Source organism: Sitophilus oryzae, unplaced genomic scaffold, assembly GCF_002938485.1.
Source record: "Sitophilus oryzae breed Bouriz unplaced genomic scaffold, Soryzae_2.0 scaffold_1536_pilon_pilon, whole genome shotgun sequence".
NCBI classification, from domain to species: domain Eukaryota; kingdom Metazoa; phylum Arthropoda; class Insecta; order Coleoptera; family Curculionidae; genus Sitophilus; species Sitophilus oryzae.
The window spans coordinates 1,942,497-1,962,373 of NW_022146210.1; the positions used below are offsets into that span (position 1 = coordinate 1,942,497).

The 19,877-nt window shown below is 34.3% G+C and overlaps 1 protein-coding gene across 1 annotated transcript; it reads right to left on the minus strand.

Moving 5' to 3' along the window:
* Nucleotides 1-387: 387 nt before the first annotated feature.
* Nucleotides 388-2,241, minus strand: LOC115878914. The gene has a single exon (XM_030895524.1). It carries the CDS (start codon nucleotides 2,239-2,241, stop codon nucleotides 388-390), a length of 1,854 nt encoding a protein of 617 aa, XP_030751384.1.
* Between the last annotated feature and the right edge of the window lie 17,636 nt (nucleotides 2,242-19,877).

Genomic DNA, 19,877 nt, shown 5'->3' on the forward strand with positions numbered 1-19,877 from the left:
GTGGACAGCGGACAGCTGGCCACTTATTATTTATAATAATAAATATTATTATAAATAATAATATTTATTATTTTTATTATTTTTTTTTTCAGCAAATGCTGGTTGGGCTGGCTTCTAGAGAAGGAATTCACCTTATCCCATAGCCAGAAATTTACGTACTATCCTGCATGTGTGTAAAATTGCGCTTCTCTGCATTGGTACGTAAAGGCCTGAGTGTAGAGAGGCCTTATGCAAAAATTCCTTAAATCGTTTAGATACAACTCCCTCAACTGATATCACTATTGGTATTATATCCACATAATTATTTTTTTTTGTCACTCTTGGTGGTATATTCTGACAGACGGGTGTTAATTACCAAGTACTGTCAGAGTTTCTATTGTTTTGTTTCTATTGTTTTAAGAAGGAGCGGGTTATGTTTGTGGTTTTAATAATTACTGCTTTTTGAGCAAGTGTGTGAATATGACCTTTTAAATTTAAAATATCGAGGTTTTCTTTAAATTTCCTGTGTGTGAGGCCCGTGCTAGATATAATAAATGGTAGGATTTTAACTTCTTTTTGTTGCCATATTCGTTCTACTTCCTGTGTTAGTGGAATATATTTGCTAATTTTTTCTTCATATTTCTTTGTTATGTTGTTGTCATTCGGAACACTGATTTCTATTAGATATGTTACTTTCTCTTTTTTTAGTGTTAACGTTATATCAGGTCTATTGCATGTTACTGTCTTGTCAGTATGGATCGTTCTGTCCCAGTAGAGTTTTATAGTGTCGTTTTCAAAGACAGATTGCGGCGTGTATTTGTAATAGGGCTGTTCTTCTTGTATAAATTTATATGTTTTTGCTATTTCTTGATGTATAATACGCGCAACAAAGTCATGCCTTAGAGTGTATTCTGTACCAGTGAGTATTTTACAACCATTTGTAATATGCTCTATTGTTTCACTTTGGAGGTGGCAACGCCTGCAGGTATCCGTTTGTTGGGCCCTATCTTTTATTATGTATTTCCTGTAGTTGCGCGTTGCTATTACTTGATCTTGTATCGCTATAATGAATCCCTCCGTTTCCGGTTGCAGTTGCCCTTTTTGTAGCCATGAATATGACAGTTCTTTATCGATGTCGGGGTTGTTCATAATATGACAGTGTTTTCCATGTAGTTGCTTTTGGGACCATTTGTTTTTCTTTTCCTCTAATGTGAGTATATTTGAAACAGGAATATTTTCTGCGTTAAGATTTAATGGTGTGTAGTTAGCATCCGCTATAGTTACTGCTTGGTGTAATGAGGTATTTTTTTCTTTAAAGTATTTTCTTAGTGAATTAATCTGTTTGTTGTGTATTTCGTGAATATCTGTCAGGCCCCTACCTCCTTCTTTTCTTTCAATGGTCAGCCTCTCCTTGCAAGAGTTGGGATGCAGCTGTCGGAATCTAGTTAGCTGAGTTCTTGTCAGAATATTTAAATTTTCCAGATCTGTTTTGGACCATTTAATGATTCCAAATGAATAGGTGAGCAGCGGTATGGCGTAGGTGTTAATCGCTCTAACTGTGTTTTTTGAATTTAGTTCGGTTTTCAGTATTTTACTTAGTCTTTTCCTGTATTGTTCTTTTAGTTGGGTTTTGAGTGCGGTATGGTCAACTTTTCTGTTTTGTAAAATTCCCAAGTATTTGTAATATTCGTTGGGTTGCATGTTGTCTAAGTGTTCATTGTTTAATGTAGATGCCTGCTCTTCGTTTTGCCATTTACCTCTGTTTATGTGTAGTGTTTTACATTTGTTCATCCCAAATTCCATTTTTATGTCGTTTGTGGATTTTTCTAGAATTTTAAGTAGCTCGGTGTGTTCTGTTTTTGTCGCTGTATATAGTTTTATGTCGTCCATGTATAGGAGATGGTTAATTTTATGTCTTACTGATTTTTCGTATTTAATGTTAAAGCCATATGCTGTTTCGTTCAAAATATTGGAGAGTGGGTTAAGGCATATACAAAACCACAGTGCACTTAGGGAATCGCCCTGGAAGATTCCTTTTTTGATTGGGATTGTATCTGTTTGTATATTTGCATTACAGGTTGTTAGATGGATGCTTGTTCTCCATGACTGCATTGTTTGACTTAGAAAATTTTGAAGCATTGGATGGATTTTATAGATTTGAAGAACCTTTTTTAACCAGCTATGTGGGATGGAGTCATACGCTTTTTTGTAGTCGATATAAGTTACGTGGAGATTTCTACATTCCTTGACAGCTTGGCCCATTACTACCGCATCAATGGTTAACTGTTCCTTGCATCCTTGGCTCTGTTCTCTACATCCCTTTTGTTCCTCTGTAAGTATATTATGCTGTGATAAGTGCTGATTTATCTTCTGACATATGACTGCTGTAATAATTTTATATAATGTTGGTAAGCAAGTGATAGGTCTATAGTTGGCGGGGTTTTGTGTTTCATTATTTTTTGGTTTAATATAGGTTACTCCTTCGGTCAAAAATTTTGGAGTTAAGTTTGGTCTTTCTATAATTCCGTTAATGTACTTTGCGAGGTACACATGTGTGGTTGTAAATTGTTTATACCAGAAGTTATGGATCTGGTCGACACCTGGCGCTTTCCAGTTGTGCGTCTTTTTTATAATCTGCGAAAGTTCTCGTAGTAATATTGATGTTGACTTGTTGTGGTGTGTTTAGAGGTCTATTCTCTTCATTCTTTATCCATGATGCGTCTTCATCATGATCTACCGGGTTTGACCATATATTTTGCCAAAATATTTTAATCTCGTTTCCTGTGGGTGCAATAATATGAGTCTCTTTGTTGATTGTGAGTTTCTTGTAGAAAAGCTTTTCATTTTGGTTGAATAGGTTATTATCATTTCGTTTTTGGTTTGATTTTTTGTATCTATGTAGTCTTGTTGCATATACAGCTAGCTTTTGTTTAATTATGTCTTGAGTTTCAATTAAAGTTTCTTTTTTATTTTTCATAATTTGTTCTACGTGTTTTCTGACTTTGTCTGATTTATTTCCTTTTATGTACTGAGTGACCCTGCCAAGTTCTTTTCTTAGACTGTCTATCTTTTTTTCTATACGTGTTTGCCAAGTAGGTTTCCATTCTTTCTTCTGTTGAGTTCGCTTTTTTATTGTCTGTTCGTTGCATGTAAGTATTGTTAGGGCTGCCATGTATATGAGAGCGTGTATATCTTCCAATGTAGATTGTTGTGACAGATAAAGTGGAAGTATTTCGGAGTTCATAGTTGTTATTAGGGCACGTGTATTTTTTTTGAATATAAGTTTTGGTAGTTTTGGTCTTTTTGTTGGGTCACTACCATTCCATTTAATTTTGTTTGTTTCCATTTCATCTATTAGTTTATTTTTATTTGTTTCCCTTAGACTCTGAAGAGATCCATTAGATGTTTCTTCATCTCTTGTCACTCTCTGTACTGTACTTTGATTTTGTTCGTTTAGCATATTCTGTTCTTCTATGTTGGTATTTTCTGCATCACTTGTTTCTTCTATGGTGGTATTTTCTCATTTCAGGTCATTACTCACTTCTTCTTTTACCTGTTCTCTTTCGGCTTGCGGTATTCGGTTATTTCTGATAATGACTCTTATCTGATCTGCTAGCCTTTGTTCACTTACGATGTTCGATAGCTCCGGATATTTATTTAAAAATTCAGTGCGAAGTTTTTGTCTCTATTGAGTCATATCTGATTCCAGTTTGGTGACTTTGAAATAGCATCGGATGAGCATTCTGTTTATTTCATCTGTCCACTTCATCCTTTGCCGAGTTTTACCCGTTTGAGTGGTTGCCGGAAGTATTTCCCGCAAAGCATCTCCAACGGACTGTTCCTGTTCGTTTGCCGGGTCAGTCGTCCTATGGTCGGGTTGTGAATTCCCGCGGCATTCCCGACCGTGATGCCGCTCGTCCGAGGCTTCGTCCTGTGATTTAGGAACCCAGTATTCACACTAAAAGGGAGGTTAACCCTTTTAGTCGTGTTGTCGTTTGCCGGTTGATAACCGTTGCCCGAGGTGCACCACGAGGAGGTGACAACTTGCACCCCTGTTTATTATTATTAACTACCCTATTATAAATTACCCCTAATTTATTATTATTATTATTATTTTTTTTTTCACAGCACTTTTGCTGGGTACGGCCAATGTTCGCGGGGTCTTTATAGACCAACGCGACCATCTGTTGCCAGTATACGTCTCACGGTGTGACAGGTTGCCAAAATGACAGCTTTTTGTGAGATTGGCTGTGAGATTGGCTACAATTTGCTTCGGGTTGCGTATGCCGGTAGCCTTAAGATTGCGAGCTAAGTACTTATCTACTAACCCATTACACGATATTATTATAGGATATATTTCCACCTTTTCCAACTGATACATTCTCTTTATCTCATCCGCCAGTTCTTGGTATTTCAGGACTTTCTCCATTCTTGATTTTCCTACATTTTCGTCTGCTGGAATTTGTATATCTATTACTTGCGCCTTTCTTTGCTTCTTATCAAAAACTAAGATGTCTGGTCGATTGTGACTCACCGTCCTATCCGTTGTTATAGCTAGGTCCCATAGGATCTTCCACGATTCGTTTTCTAGTACCGTCTGAGGCTGGTATTTGTAGTATGGGACTTTTGCAGTAAGGAGCCCCATTTGTACACAGAGTTCCTGATGTATTACGCCTGCAACTTGGTTGTGCCTGTTTAGGTAGTCCCTCGGGGCAAGATATGTGCAACCAGCAGTTAGGTGTTGAATAGATTCAGTAGTGGTCTGGCATAGTCGACACTTATCAGATGGTAAGTCCTCTTTTAGGATACATTTTCTCCGGTTTCTCGTAGGTATTACCTGTCCTTGTACGGCGTTTATGAATCCTTCAGTTTCGAACATTAACTGGCCATCAGAAAGATAAGACGTTGAAAGCTCCTTATCGACCTCACCTCCGTTGAGGTTGGCTGCATACCGTCCATGTAATGGTTTCGCCTTCCATTCTTCCTCGAATTGGCTGATTGTAACTGGGATTGGTGGGGGATTCTTATCTGCAAGTTTAAACTGTGAATATGGGTCGTCAACCTGTATTAGCGCTCGATGCAATGGCTGATCGGTACGGAGAAAGTAGTCTCTGAGGTTGGTGGTCTGTTGGTGGTGTTGTACGACTAGATTTTGTAAACCTCGTCCTCCATTTGCCCGCGGAAGGTATAATCTGGCAGTCAAATCTTGTGGGTGGTGGGACCTGAATTTTGTTAGAAGCATCCTTACTTTCCTGTCAATGCTTTCCAGGTTTGTTTTGCTCCATTTCAATAAAGTGTGGGATATAGTTGGTATGTGTGGGATATAGTTGTATTACAATGTGTGGGATAAAGTTGGTATTACCCAAGAATTAATTGCCTTGACTTTTGCCCCAGAGTATAATTCCGTTTTAAGTATTTTGGTCACGCGTTGGAGAAAAGATGATTCGACGGCCTTTTTCATTTCAGTGTGGTCTATAATAGCGAACTGTTGCACACCAAGATATTTGTACTTTGCTCCTAGTTCGAGTCCTGCGATGTGTTGTCCTCCCCTCAAGTCGATACCTTCGGATTCTATGATTTTTCCTTTTATCACGTTCACGTATGCGCACTTACTGATACCAAATTTCATTTTAATATCCTCGCTAAAACATGACACTAGTTCTAGCAGGCTGTGTAGTTGGTCCCTATTTGTAGCGTAGAGCTTCAAGTCGTCTACGTAGAACAAGTGCGTTAGTCGAACACTTGGGTTTTTCGTTATCTGGTACCCGTAGTTTCCAGTCTTTAGCATGGAACTAAGTGGGTTAAGTGCCAAGCAAAACCATATTGGGCTCAGGCTATCCCCCTGGAAAATGCCTCTCCGGATTTTTAAAGTGTCAGTAAGGTATGAAACACCATTCAGGTTCACCGCTAGTTGCGTTCTCCATCTATCCATGGTTTGCCAGAGGAAGTATATTACTTCTGTATTAATTTTATATATTTCTAATGTTTTTACTAACCATGAATGGGGGACGGAGTCAAACGCCTTCTGGTAGTCGATCAATGCCATTGCTATATTTCTTTTTATAACCATGGCCTGTTTTGTTACGATGGCGTCAACTACGGTCCACTCTCTACTACCCTGCGATCCCTCCCGGCTTCCATTTTGTTCCATGGCTAGAATTTTATTTTTTTTTAGATGTTGAGTTATTTGGGCGTTTATTACAGATGTAAGTATTTTATAGATTACCGGTAAGCAGGTTATTGGTCTAAAATTCTTTGGATTTTCAGGTTCCTGATTCTTGGGGAGCATGTAAGTTACTCCTTGCGCGAAGAAGGGCGGCATCTTTTCAAGGTCGACAAGGGCTTGCTGGAACTGCCTGGACAAGATTGGGTGGGTAGCAGGAAAGTTTTTCCACCAGTATGCTTGGATCTTATCATTCCCTGGGGTCTTCCAGTTGCTCAACCTTGTAAGAGCTTTTCTCACCAACTCTGCCTTTTCTCTGTTCTTCATTTCTCAGCCAATAGGCATCCTTATTATGATTTTCTTCCTGAAACCATATTTCACTCCAATATTTCATCATATGTGCCTTCTCTGGGGGTTTTCCTTGCTGTTGTTGGGAATCTGTTGAAAGGTTGCGGTAGAAGAGTTTCTGGTTCAGTTGGAAATCACGATTTTGTTTGTATCGCTTAACCCTTTTGTTGTATCTTCTTAGTCTAGCCCCCAAGGCGGAAATTTTTTGTTTGAGGTTCTCAAGGAGCGTTCTGAGGTTCTGTTGGTAAGCTGGTTCATTGATATTAAGATCGTGTGCTTTGGCTATGTTGTTAACTCTATGCCTTAATCTAACGCTAGAGCCAGCAGGATTTTGGGTATAAGTGTTAATTGGCCCTATCACTTCCCTTAATTTCATTATTTTTGATTCCAGTCTTCTTTTCCACGGTGGGTTGCTATCTGTCTTGATCTCTCGTGATATTCTGTGGGACGTACTACATCCTGTTGCATTACAAACAGTTATTGCGGCACTGTAAATTAGGTGGCAGGTTTCCTCTAGGTTGGAGCTAGAGGGAAGCTTCTGAGCAAGTATATTGTTAACCAGTCTAACAGTTTGAAGAGTTTTTACATTGTATTTGATTTTTGGGATTTTGTCTCTTAACTGTAGCGGGATACCTTCGTATTTTAAACAGTTTTCTTCAAATTGGGAGTGAAGTTCGTTAACCGCTGGGACGTTTTCGTCCTCGGTGAGAAGAGTTGTCACGGTTTCTCGTTTGTCTTCAGCGCTTTCCTCTACAACTTCCTGTATGGCGGAATGCGGTTCTTTGTGTGGTGCCACTTCTTCTTTTAAGGCTTGTAACTCTGCTTGGGAAAATACTTTTCTATTAAGAACTGATCTTATTTGGCCTTACAGTTGTTGAAATGTTTTTGGGTTGTGGAGGTAAGTACGTTCCATATCCTAACTATTTGCGTCCTGTAACCTGTCATTTCGTTTTCGTTTTTCGTAGCAATAAAGTATGCACGTATGAGATTGATATTACCTTCTCTTGGCAAGCGCATACGCCTGTTTCGTGTTTGTCGTCCATTAGCGGGGCTTCCTGTATGGTTGCCCAAGCTATCGGTTCGATTTTGATTTTCAAGTCCATCTTCAGACCGGGCTTTTCCGGTTCGGGGGTCAGCGTCGCCCGTCTCACTCGTTCCTCCTAGGGGCTGGGACTGTCCGCTTGCAGGTGCTGCCCCCGCACCTTCAGCTTCCGAGGCTCGTTGTACTCTTCTCATTTTAAAATGGTAAGTGCATTTTATACCTTTTGCCAGGTAGTATTTAGCCGCTCCTAACATGGAGTACAGACGCTATCGGACTACCGCTCCTTACATGGAGATCCGTCGTGTCCTATTATAATGTGTTGGTTAGTTACGGTCCACCCCGGGTATTTGATTTCCCCGGTACCACCCATATCTGGGAGGCATTCCCCTATCCGCCACCTGAGGAGGCGCCTGGGAGAGGTCCAACACCCCTCCTGCAAGCAGGTTCTGCAAACAGGTTCCAGGTTATTTATTATATTATTATTATTATTATGTGGATACTGAAATAGATAAATTAATCATAATATCACAACTAGTATTTCTGCCGAGATTTCTGCACTTATATAATACAAAGTATTTCGTTCACATCTTTTTTGAATGTTCCACCCCTTTACAGCAATTTTTACTTGTTAATTGCATTTCCTCAGATTTTCATAGGCATAAAAGTAAAGCACTTTTACGACTAAGCATAAATGTACGAAAATATATTATTAAACTGACAAAGTATCAAATTTTTATCCAGAAACTATGGTTACAGTTTCTAGATATATAATTACATACAAGGTAAATATAATTTTTAAATATTTTAATATTATTTCGAATGTTTAAAATTGTTTAAAAATTATTTGTGGTGTTTGGAAAAAATAGCTTGTTCTATTCGGACTAAAAATTACTTTTTGTGCCTCGGCTGTATGCCAACATACAGCCTCCCCACAAGAAGTGTCATTTTTATTCCTAATAGAACAATATACCTACTATTATTAAAATATATCTATTTTTCGTAAATATTAAAAACTAATAAAATAGACGAGTTTATTAAACGTTAAATATTTTTATGAATTATATTTATAATAAAATTCAATTGATTTGTAATTTAAATTATGAACAAAGAAACCCAATAAGCTTCATTTTCAACAAGAGTAAAAATAAAAATCTGACGTACCTACGCAATAATCAGTCAGGATATTTTTCCACTACGGCGATTTAAAGCGGCCTGATTAATCTTTTAAAATGAATTCTGTACTGCGTTTAATTCCGAGCCGCCATTTTTTACTGCAGCTCCAGCGACCTGCACTCTTGCATTTAGTTCGCGACTAATCAATTTTTGTAACCAATTAAAATGGTAAACAGAGAGATTAGGTGGACGGAGTATTTCATCGGTTGTTAATTGCTTTTTGAAACATAAAATTCAAAAAACGTGTTTATTCTATTATTGAATTTTTGTCTCCCGTATTCTCTTCAACTTTGTATTTAAAAATAATTTTCATTTTCAATCTAAATTGCGCTGCTATATAATCCGCAACTAGAACAGTTTTTTTTTAAATTGTTTTTATTTTACTCCTTTTATTAAAATATTATTGAATAACCAAAGTAAGACAAGATTGGCGTTTATTAATTAACTGATACGTAAATTAGCTGACACTTGTTCACAGCGCAAACCTTTAGAACTTATACATTTTTTATATATCTTGTAACATTACAAGATGTGTTTGATGTAATGAATTTATTTCACTTTAGAGACTCTTGTATCAATATTGATATAAGAAGTTAGAATTGAAATAAATGCTTCTACACGTCAATTATTATTTTAAGTTGCTTACATTCCTGCGTAAAGATATTTTTTAAGAACAACTAAAACCAGAAAGATAACGCCATTCTCGTATTTTTTTCTAAATGGCAACCAACTTTCTATTAGGTTTCTATTAAGTTTTAAAGAGCTATTAATGTTTTCCACGCTTACCGAATTCCACCTTATTACTGATAACTGTTTTTAGCACCAGCAAACATTTGTAGCACCTTTTTTCCTTCTTTTTTTGTTCAGGAATAATATTGATAAAAATTATTATAAGAAATAATTGTATTATCAATAACGTTATTTTTGGAAATATGATTGATGATTTTCAATAGTATTTTAAAATGTGGTATTTTAAACGTAAGAAAGTTTAATGCAATGTATCCTAAATTTGAGATATGACATCATAGAATGTAAATCTTATTACTAATAAATCACCATTTTTATATTAACATATGAATATATACGACATCAAACAAAAAAATAGTTCAATCAATTTCAGTTTGTAGATTAATTACTAATAAATTTTTAAATGTTTAGTGCAATATTTATTTAAATTAAATCATTATCTCAGGCAGTTTCCAAATAAGTTTCCATGTTATTAGTGAATTAATTTCATAATGTTTTTATTAGTTTTATTGATGATTATGTTTAAATTGCACTTACTTAATGCTAAAATTATTTAGCTCCGGTGAATGTGATATTTATGGAGTTATTGTATATAGATCTACTTAAATTGTTTAAATTAATATTGCAATAGCACACATGTAAACAGTAAACATGCCGAATATTATTAAACAAATATTTAGAATTTTATAATTATAAATTCTATTAATAGAAATTTTTGATCCCCAGTATAGTATATTTTGGTTTTGTTACAAACTGTGTAAAATCCTTTATATTGAGTGAAACGCTATTACGTGGATCATTTTGATAAGCCAAAGAATATTCTTCGACAAAATGCTTAGGTATGTACAATGTAGAATGATTTTTGTTTAGATTTTTGTACTGAGTTTTAATCATCCACTGATGATGCTAACGTGGTTAGCAAAACGCGCGTCCAGTGCAAAAGTAAAAGTGTTTTGGTATATTTGGTGTATTGTGATGATTTAGTGTTTTATTTTGTTGTAACGCCGAAAGTGCCAACCCCCCACTGTAAGCCATAATATATTATTGAAGGTACCTAGTAATATTAACAAATTTCACATATTTTAGATTTCTCATTCAAATAGTTAATTGGCCTCTGATTTGTAGAAATATATATACAATTTTATGTATATTATTATTTCATTATTAGAGATACTGTAAATCACAAGCCATTTAATTCACCATATATCTTCATTTTCTTTTTACCTTTTTTTCCAATCGACAAAAACAATCTTCACTGATCTAAAAGTATCTGACAGCTCAATTTATCAACATGAATCCCGTCACTGTTTATATTTCAAGTTGTTAGTTTCTTTTTGCATTCGTGTCCCAGTTTAAAAGCTAATTTAAGCTCTAATTAAACTTCCTTGTTTATTTCTTTTCGGATAGGACTTAAAAATATTAGTTTTCTAAAGCATTCGAAATTAGTTCGCAAATAAAATAACCAAAACTTTAATGTAGATTTTAATGGTAGGAATATATCTCCTTTTATTAAGCGCTCGATTCTATTTATTTAACTTTGGGTTCTCTCATTGTATTTTCCAGTAAATGTCTTTGCTCTGAAAGTATAAATGTTAAATTACAATAAAATGGATAATATTGATTGATAAGATAATTTAACCAGCTACCGCTCTCTAAACATCTCTCTCTTTAGTTGACTTCACCCTACGTGAGAGTATAGTGACATCATGTATTGGCTCCCCTTACTTCCTCGGACTAAATTGTTCGACACTACGCCATATGTGAGGCCTCGGGCAGGTTGTGGCCTGCTAGGGTTTTGACTTCATATACCTACCTCTTAGGTGATCTTTCCACCTGATCCCCTTACTTCTACCTTCCCCTCCACCATCAGTCTCTCCATTGAGGTGCTACTACTTGCAGTATGACCAAAATATTGCAGGGTTAACTGATTTAATTTTGTGACCAGACGTGTCTCAATATTTAGTTCATCAATAATGGAAATGTTTGTTTGGTTTGGTGATGAGCCGATGATGAGCCGTCCATGGTATTCCAGCAGCCGTCGATAACCCACATCTTCAAAGCGTTTATGCTTTTATTATCACTTTCCTTTTTTTCGTATCCTTCGGTTTCTGAGCCATACAAAGCTATGGGGAAAATTTCCAATGCGCACTTTCTTAGTCAGTTTTATTGTTGCATTCCTTGCCATTGCCATTCTCTGCGCAGGATTTCAGTCTAAAATCCCCCAGAGTTTGCTATCATGGAACCTAAATATTTGAAATGGCTAACAACTTCGTATTGAGCCACGGTTCGGACATCAGGCTGGTCGTTGCGGAGGCTGTCAACAATCATCGTCTTGATTTATCGTTTGTTTAGTTCCAAGCCATGTTCTTCACTAATAGAGCACAATGCAGCCATGACTTCCTGCAACTCATTTTTGCTGGCGGCTATAATAACGGTATCATCCGCTTATCTCCGATTTTTTTATCGTCCTGCCCCCCACTGATATTACACCATACCATTCTTCTATTACTTCACGCATGATATATTCAGTGTAAAAATCATTGTTGTTCTCATAGAGCTGTTTGACTAAATAGATGAGGTGAATTGGAGTGCCCATTTCTAGTAAATAGTCCAGATTTTATTCCATTTACCTTATCAAAGGCCTTGGAGTAGTCCAGAGGCTATACCATCTCGATGTTGTATTCTCTGGGTTTTTCTATGATGTTTGTTTATCTGATATCTGCAGGAGGAAAAAGGGGTTTAAGACGCTCGTGGTTAGGATAATATTTAAGAGTATTTTACTGGCATGGGGAATCAGGGTTCAATTGTTCTGTAATTACTACATTCTAGTAGTGATCCTTTCTTAAATATACACTCATGGACAAAATTATCGAATATTTTAAATTTTCAAAATTCTAAAAAAGAAAATTAAAAAAATTTAAAAATTTTAAATTCTCAAAAAAAAAAACAATGTATTTTACACATTGTAAATAAGGAACATTAAATTATTATTGGCAGTAAATCGTAAAAAAATAATGTTAAATTTATGAAAATGAAGGATACTTAGTTTCAACTTAAATGCTTCAGAAGTAAGGAAGTAAAACCTTTTGAATGGAAAAATAAAGAATAGTTAATAACGAGTATTCCCACCTCGAGCTCTAATTAATGCTTGCATCCTTCTCGGCATGCTACTAATTAAAGTTTGAATATATTCTTCAGGAATTGCATTCCACTCGTGTTGTATCGCATAACGAATCTCTTCTAGTGTATTTGGAACAGGATTTCTTCATCGTATGCGACGTTTTAGCTCATCCCACAAATGCTTAATGAGATTTAGGTCTGGGTTATATGGTGGCCAATCTAATCTTTGAGTCTAGACTACATCAAGATAATTAGTCACTATGCCAGCTGCATGTGTTCGAGCATTATCGTGCATAAATAGGAATCTGTCGTATCCAATGAGGCCTAATATGGCAAAACATGATCTTGGAAGATATTTTCAATATACCAATCACTGGTACAATAATTTCTGAGTTCAGTGCACCCCTCCCAATGAATGCCTCCCCAAACCATTATACCGCCACCTCCAAAACTAACAGTCTGTATAAGGTTGCAGCTTCTGTATCGTTCCCCGACACTTTTATAGACATGACTTCACCCATCTGGCTTCCATAATTGTATTCTACTCTCATCAGTGAATAGAACTTTTTTCCATTCCTCGATATTCCACTGAATATGTATTCTGGCAAATTGCAATCGACGAGTTTTGTTATTTTGGAGAAGACGTGGAACTTTGGCTGGTTGTCTTGGCTTTAAACCTACTTCCTTTAATATTTTTCTAACCGTTCTCGAACTAACATTAACTTGTCTTACATTTAGTAACTCATTTTTGAGGTATGTGGATGTCAATGTGCGATTTCGAGTAAAATTAAGTACCACAAAACGGACATCAATTGTCGATGTACACCTTTTGCGTCCTTGGCCGCGTCTTCGTACAAAATCCACAGTCTCTTGATATCTTTTTAAAACATTTGATAGGTAGACTGACCTCTTCTAAGACGCCGAGCGATTTCTGTTTGTCTATATCCTTCCTCATACAAAATTACAATATGTGCCGCTTCAGCCTCACTGCAATACCTCACTGGTGGCATATTTCTTTTAAATAGAGAAAATAACATATAAAGATCACTAACAAATTACTTAAATTCACTAAAAATAACTTAAATTCACTACAAATAACTTAATTCAATATAATTCTTGATTTATGTAAGGAATGTTTAAATCTCAAAGAGGGCTATAGAAAATAGACGCCATTAAAATTAATTAAATGTCAAAATATTTTAAAAGAAATGAATATAATCACCTACTAGACGAATAACATTAGCAAATTTATAAATTTACAACGATAATATAGAATTTTGTTCGAGTAATAGTGATAACAAAAAATATTCGATAGTTTTGTCCATGAGTGTAGGTACGAAGATGGAATTGCATGACTCAGCGGGGCATTTACCGGTATCCCCAATTTGTTTGCACAGAAAATGTTTTAGGTATATTTTTGCTTCTCCCATTGTCTTAAGTACCTCACTGGTAATACCGTCAACTCCCGGAGCCTTGTTGTTCTTAAGTCTAGTTTTTACTAATAATCTAGCCCATTACTAATTTCATTAATTAGTAAAAAATTAAAGTAAAAATTAAAGTAATGTACAACGAACTAGTGGAAAGAAAAGACATTCTAATAAATAACAAAACACTGGATATAGTAGAAGAATTTGGGACCACTAATACACAGCTCAGGATCTTTACTACCAGAAATAAATAGAAGAATTATGTTAGCATGGAGTACCTATGGAAGAAACTCAATCATATTAAAATCTAGACTGCTGCTTTATCTAAAGAAGAAAATATTCCACAAATGTTTACAACCAGTGATGACCTATGCATGCGAACCCGGGACACTTGAAGGGACATCATAAGGAAACTGTGGGTCGCACAATGCTCAATGGAACGAAATATGGTAAAAGAATAGAGTGGATACGAACCTCAAATGCTAGGACACCTGGCATGGTACCCACGTGGAATTAAGACCGAACCTGAGATGGGACCATGATATTAGAAAATTAGCAGGGGTAACTCGCGCCCGCATAGCCAACACCACATAGCCAACAATAGACAACAATGAGCCCAACTACAAAGAGAGTATCTAAATATGTGGGGGAAGCTACGCCATAATTTGAAACGGTTGAATGGGCTGAAAATGATCATGATTTTTAGTAATAAAAAAAATTATAAAATGAAAAATTTAGGGTAAATCTAGGTGAGATGACAAGTGACCGTTTTCGTAGTAATATCACTATATTGAAAAGGCAACACTATGTAGTATCTTTCAGACAGTCGAGCAATAAGGGTCGTCTACAATTGATTTAGAATAGCCGTAGTGGTAGTGTTCATCCAAAGTTTTTTTGGAACGTACGAAAATTTATTCATCCTTGACGATAACTTGATGTACAGGTATTTAAAGGTGACATTTTCTTATGCTTTTCATTTTGAGATGGTTAGTGGCATCATATTTAATTGTATAGAACCTCAATTTAGCACGTTGTGCCAGATCATAGTTGCCAGAATTTAGTGCGCCATCTCTCCTTATAGAGTTAGGTGAGTTGACGCACCCAAGTGTAAGGTGAGACGACGCATTTTGTGAAAATGTTTCGTTATTAAATTATTGAATTTTTATAGATATGCCTACGGAATACAAAAGAAAAGGAAACGTCAAAAGGGGCCGATGGATAACCGAACAGTTATCAAAGGCAATTACTTCTATTGAAACGGGAGTAATGGGAGTTCGTGAAGCTGGTAGACCATTGGCATTCCTGACAAAAAAGAAAGAAGATTGGATTCAGTGCGTAAATTACAGCCGATGGTTACATGAGGGCTGCACCAAATTTTTGAATTTCTGCGATAATTGTGGGAAAAAGTCACAATGAAATAATTTGAGCTAGAGTCTTTCGTACTTTGTTTAAATATTTTTTAATTACAAACTAATTTTTCTTGTTTTGTGTTTACAAGTGTTTACTTTAGAACTACATTTTTTTCGTTTAGTTTTGAATTTTTATTTTAGAACTAATTTTTCTTCTTTATTTAATGATATGAAACAGTAAAAAAATGTGTTTGATATTAAAATTATTGTATATGCCTTATCCATTATCAAAATTAGTTATTTTTTGAAACTCATCATACCATTTTAACCTATACAAAAGCATGCGCTAACACTCTGCGCCATCTCACCTTATACACTTAAGGTGAGATGGCGCATCGTTAAAAAAACACATAAACACTTTTCACAGTCTTTCCAAACTTTAAGATTTTTTTTAAAGCGATATTTAAAAAGTAAATAGGTTGCTAGCATATGTTTTGGATTTGTTTTCGTTAGTTTTGATATCATACATAATTTACATTTGCACAAAAAAAAGTGCGTCATCTCTCCTCGATTTACTCTAAATTTGGTATCGTTTTAGCTACTTCAAAATACCAAGGAATTTTTATTTTAGACGCACTGCTACTTCACAACAGTTAAAGGCTGGATGTCTACTTAAACACTCTTAGCTGAGTCGATATTATATAACTGGGAAATATATATACTATAAAACTATGTTACATTTAGATTGCAAATGGTAAATGTATCTGGGGGCACGGCAGTGCCCCCGCCAAGTTGAGCACAGCCGTACCATCATTTTCTCGAAGGTATTACAGCAGCATTATTTAGGCGGCACTTTTGACCACCCTGTAACTTCGTTGTGGATAAAGCAAGAATATTATGATTTTTTTCTAGTCAGACTTTAACTTGTAATGAGATCTCTATTTATTTTTTTAGTTTAATATGTTAAATGCTAGGCTTGATAACGCGGTGGCAAAGTATTCCGCTAGTTCGGAAGGCCGAACTCGGGAGGCCCGAGTTCGAGGCTGCATCGGGGTGTATTTTTTTTTATTTTATTTTCGTTAATATTCTGATTGTAAAATATTAAATACATATCTTAAACAATAATTCACGGATTTGTCTCTTATAGTTTTCGAGATAAAAAATAAAATATGTCTAAAATTGACGAAAAAATAATTATGAATAAGCATTGGTAAAATTATGAATTGATATTTGAGTTATAACGAAAGTCGGAAACACAAGTCGTTAGAAAACTAGAATTAATTCAATTGATATTATCTCACTTAATTAATTATACGATAATTGAAAGTTTTTGAATTATAGTCAAACTTCTTTAATATTATTTTGAATGACCCGAAAAAAAAAATAGAAGAATAACCTACAAAAGGAAATAAGATTCCATCAAAAACGTAGAATGTAAAAAAATGCCAAGTCTCGCAACACAATTCCTCCGCTATAAAAAGTTGTGAGATCTAATGTAAAACCAAGTCAGTCTATTTTATTTAGTCTCTCTTTAAGCGCCTATTCAACAATTTTGATATAAATTGTTAGTATCAATATTAGTCATCTTTATTTCTATAATAATTATAATGACTTGGCAATTGCACGATATGATATTCTATAGTAATTAAAAAAACACCGTTTATTTGATTTACCTACTTAGTAATCCAAATAGTAGATTATTTTTTTTATAATTATGGTGCCGTGTATGCAATTGCCAAGTCATTATGATTATTATAGAAATAAAGATGACTAATATTGATACTAACAATTTATATCAAATTGTTGAATAGGTGCTTAAAGAGAGACTAAACAAAATAAACTGACTTAGTTTTACATGAGATCTCACAACTTTTTATAGCGGAGGAAATGTGTTGCGATACTTGGCATTTTTTTACATTCTATGTTTTTGATGGGATATTGATATATCCATCATTATACTTTTTATATAGGTTCTTTATGAATATTGTTTTTATTTTGAATACGTTAACAATAATTTCACTAAAGATAGAATGGAAATTTGGTATTTTTTCAAATTATTAAATACTATTTTATTTGCTCTTCAAATACCTACGGAAAAATATTTAGTTTTGAAATAGCTAATACGTAGCTCATAACCAAACACAAAAAGAGAAACATTGGGTTATAACGTTAAAATGGTAAATCCGAGTGGTAAAATATTTGTTTAAAATACTTTCGTAATTAAAAAGCAAAATTGGAAAATTTTTAGCGCAAATATAAAATGACTTTTTATATATGTCGAGCTTTGTACCTAACGTGAACAGAGCAAATGAATCTAATTCAAATGAGTTGCATGTGAAAATGCAGTTTATGAGTTGGCTTGATTAAATTACAGTACGTGTATAAATATTAATAATTTCTGAGTGGAGGAATAATAAAAAGTGCAGCCCATTAGAAAGATTGGAACAGTTTAAATATAAAAGAAACTACAATTTTTGATTTGTATATAATTTTCCGTTTATAAACGTTTCTCATGTCTTTCCTGATTTAAATATATAATTAAGGGAATTTATATTTAGAGTGACTAAAACAACCTAAAATAGCAAACTCATAACTATATTATTAATAAAAATATAGTATATTTAAAATATAAAAAATGTTTTAAATTCTGAAATGTGTGTTGAAACAGTTTGTGTTAAATACCTTCCCAATTATGCGCTGATATCAGCTAAATATACATTTATTTAAATTTCGTTAGATAACTTTTTTACGTTTGATTTTTTTGTATATCAGAAAAATTAGTTAGTTTCGCAGAAATGCACAAAATAACAATTCTATAGATTTTCGTTTATGAAAATAACAGACCGAAATGAAATTTGCTCGTTCATATGATAAAAAATCCAGATTTGCTCCCTATAGGTATACCAAGTATTATTAGTAAAATAGAAAAACAGTTTGGCGACCTGAAACATGTAAGGCAAATAAAAAGCAGTTACAGATCTAATACGTACTCAAGTATAGTAGGTACCCAATTGTGTCAGCAAATTAAAAAAAGCAAATCAGACTGTGCGCGTCAAAAATATATGAGTTGAGAAAAACTGATATACTTCTAATTGAAGGCGGTAAAAGAAGGTCAAAGTGTACTGAAACCAAGTACACTTGCCAAAATATAACTCTACTTATAATAATACTGCGACCGTCTAACTTGTTCAGTACTTTTATATTATTGACTGTTTTTTTAGTCGAGTTAGAAAGCTTTTTAACATCGAAGTAAGTGGGTTAGCTACCAACTTACTTGAATGCCACGAAGCTTTTGAACTCGACTTTGGTCCGGTACACTTGGACCGTGTCAACCATTCTTGACAGGAGTTTTTCCTTTTTATCTATTCATTAGATATTCGAACCATAAATGAAAAATATGATAGTTTTCCATGATCTTAAGAAATCTTGAAAATAATGTTGGTATTAGCTTACATGACACACTCACTCTCCCTCTTCAGTCCTTCACCCTGAGAGTGAGAGTACATCATGTATTGATTCTCCTCACTTCCTCGGGCCAAGTTGTTCGACACTGCGCCATGTGTGAGATTTCGGGCATTTTGTGACCCACTAAGATTTTGACTTGGTCTACCCGCCTCTTAGGTAACTTTCCACGTGATCGCCTTCCCTCTACCTTCCACTCCGCCATCAATCTGTAAATACTGTGCTATTTTTGCGTTTATTAAAATATTTAAAATACTAAAATAGTAGTTTTTTTTTAATTGACGATTGTGTGCGAAGTGGTCAAAATTTTTCCGAAAATTTGTGTGATTTTCCGTAGTCCGATCTTTCAATTATTTAATTTTATATGGTATATTATGGTTAGGTTAGATTGCATTTTTTTAATGGGAAATTTTGAGAAGTAGCAATTTTTAAGAGAGATGAGATGAACTTACAATTAATTTTAAAAATACATATTTGTATTTTAGATGTTTTAATAATATGAATTAGTTGAACTTAATAATCATATTTAAGTAATGTGGTTAAGTAAATGGGGGTTATCAAACTCAAATTTGGGGTGAGAAAATTAAATTGAAAGTTTTACACGTGCCAATTTAAAGAAAAAGTTAACAATGTTTGTATTTTGTTTATGCTAATTCTCTTACATGTAGTTTTTTGTGAAGAAATATTTCATTTATTTTTTAAAGTACATGCCGGTAAAAATAAATATTATTTTTAAATAGTAAATATAAAGTAATAAAAAGTAATATAAATAATTTTGATTTCTAATTTTTTATTTATATTTTCCTTCCATTACACTGCATGCTTAGAAAATTAATAAATGTTTATATTTCATGATTTTAAAATTTGCTTTTAATATAACAAATTAGTTCTGTAATTATTATTATTTAATAAACCAATGTTGCCATTTAGAGACTATATTATTTTTAAATAGGATCTAATATAAATACTTTTGACTTCTATTTGTTGTTTATATTTTGCTACTACTTAAAAAAATGTTTATATTATTGAATGATTTTAAGTTTTGTTGTTAATAGGTATAAGAAATT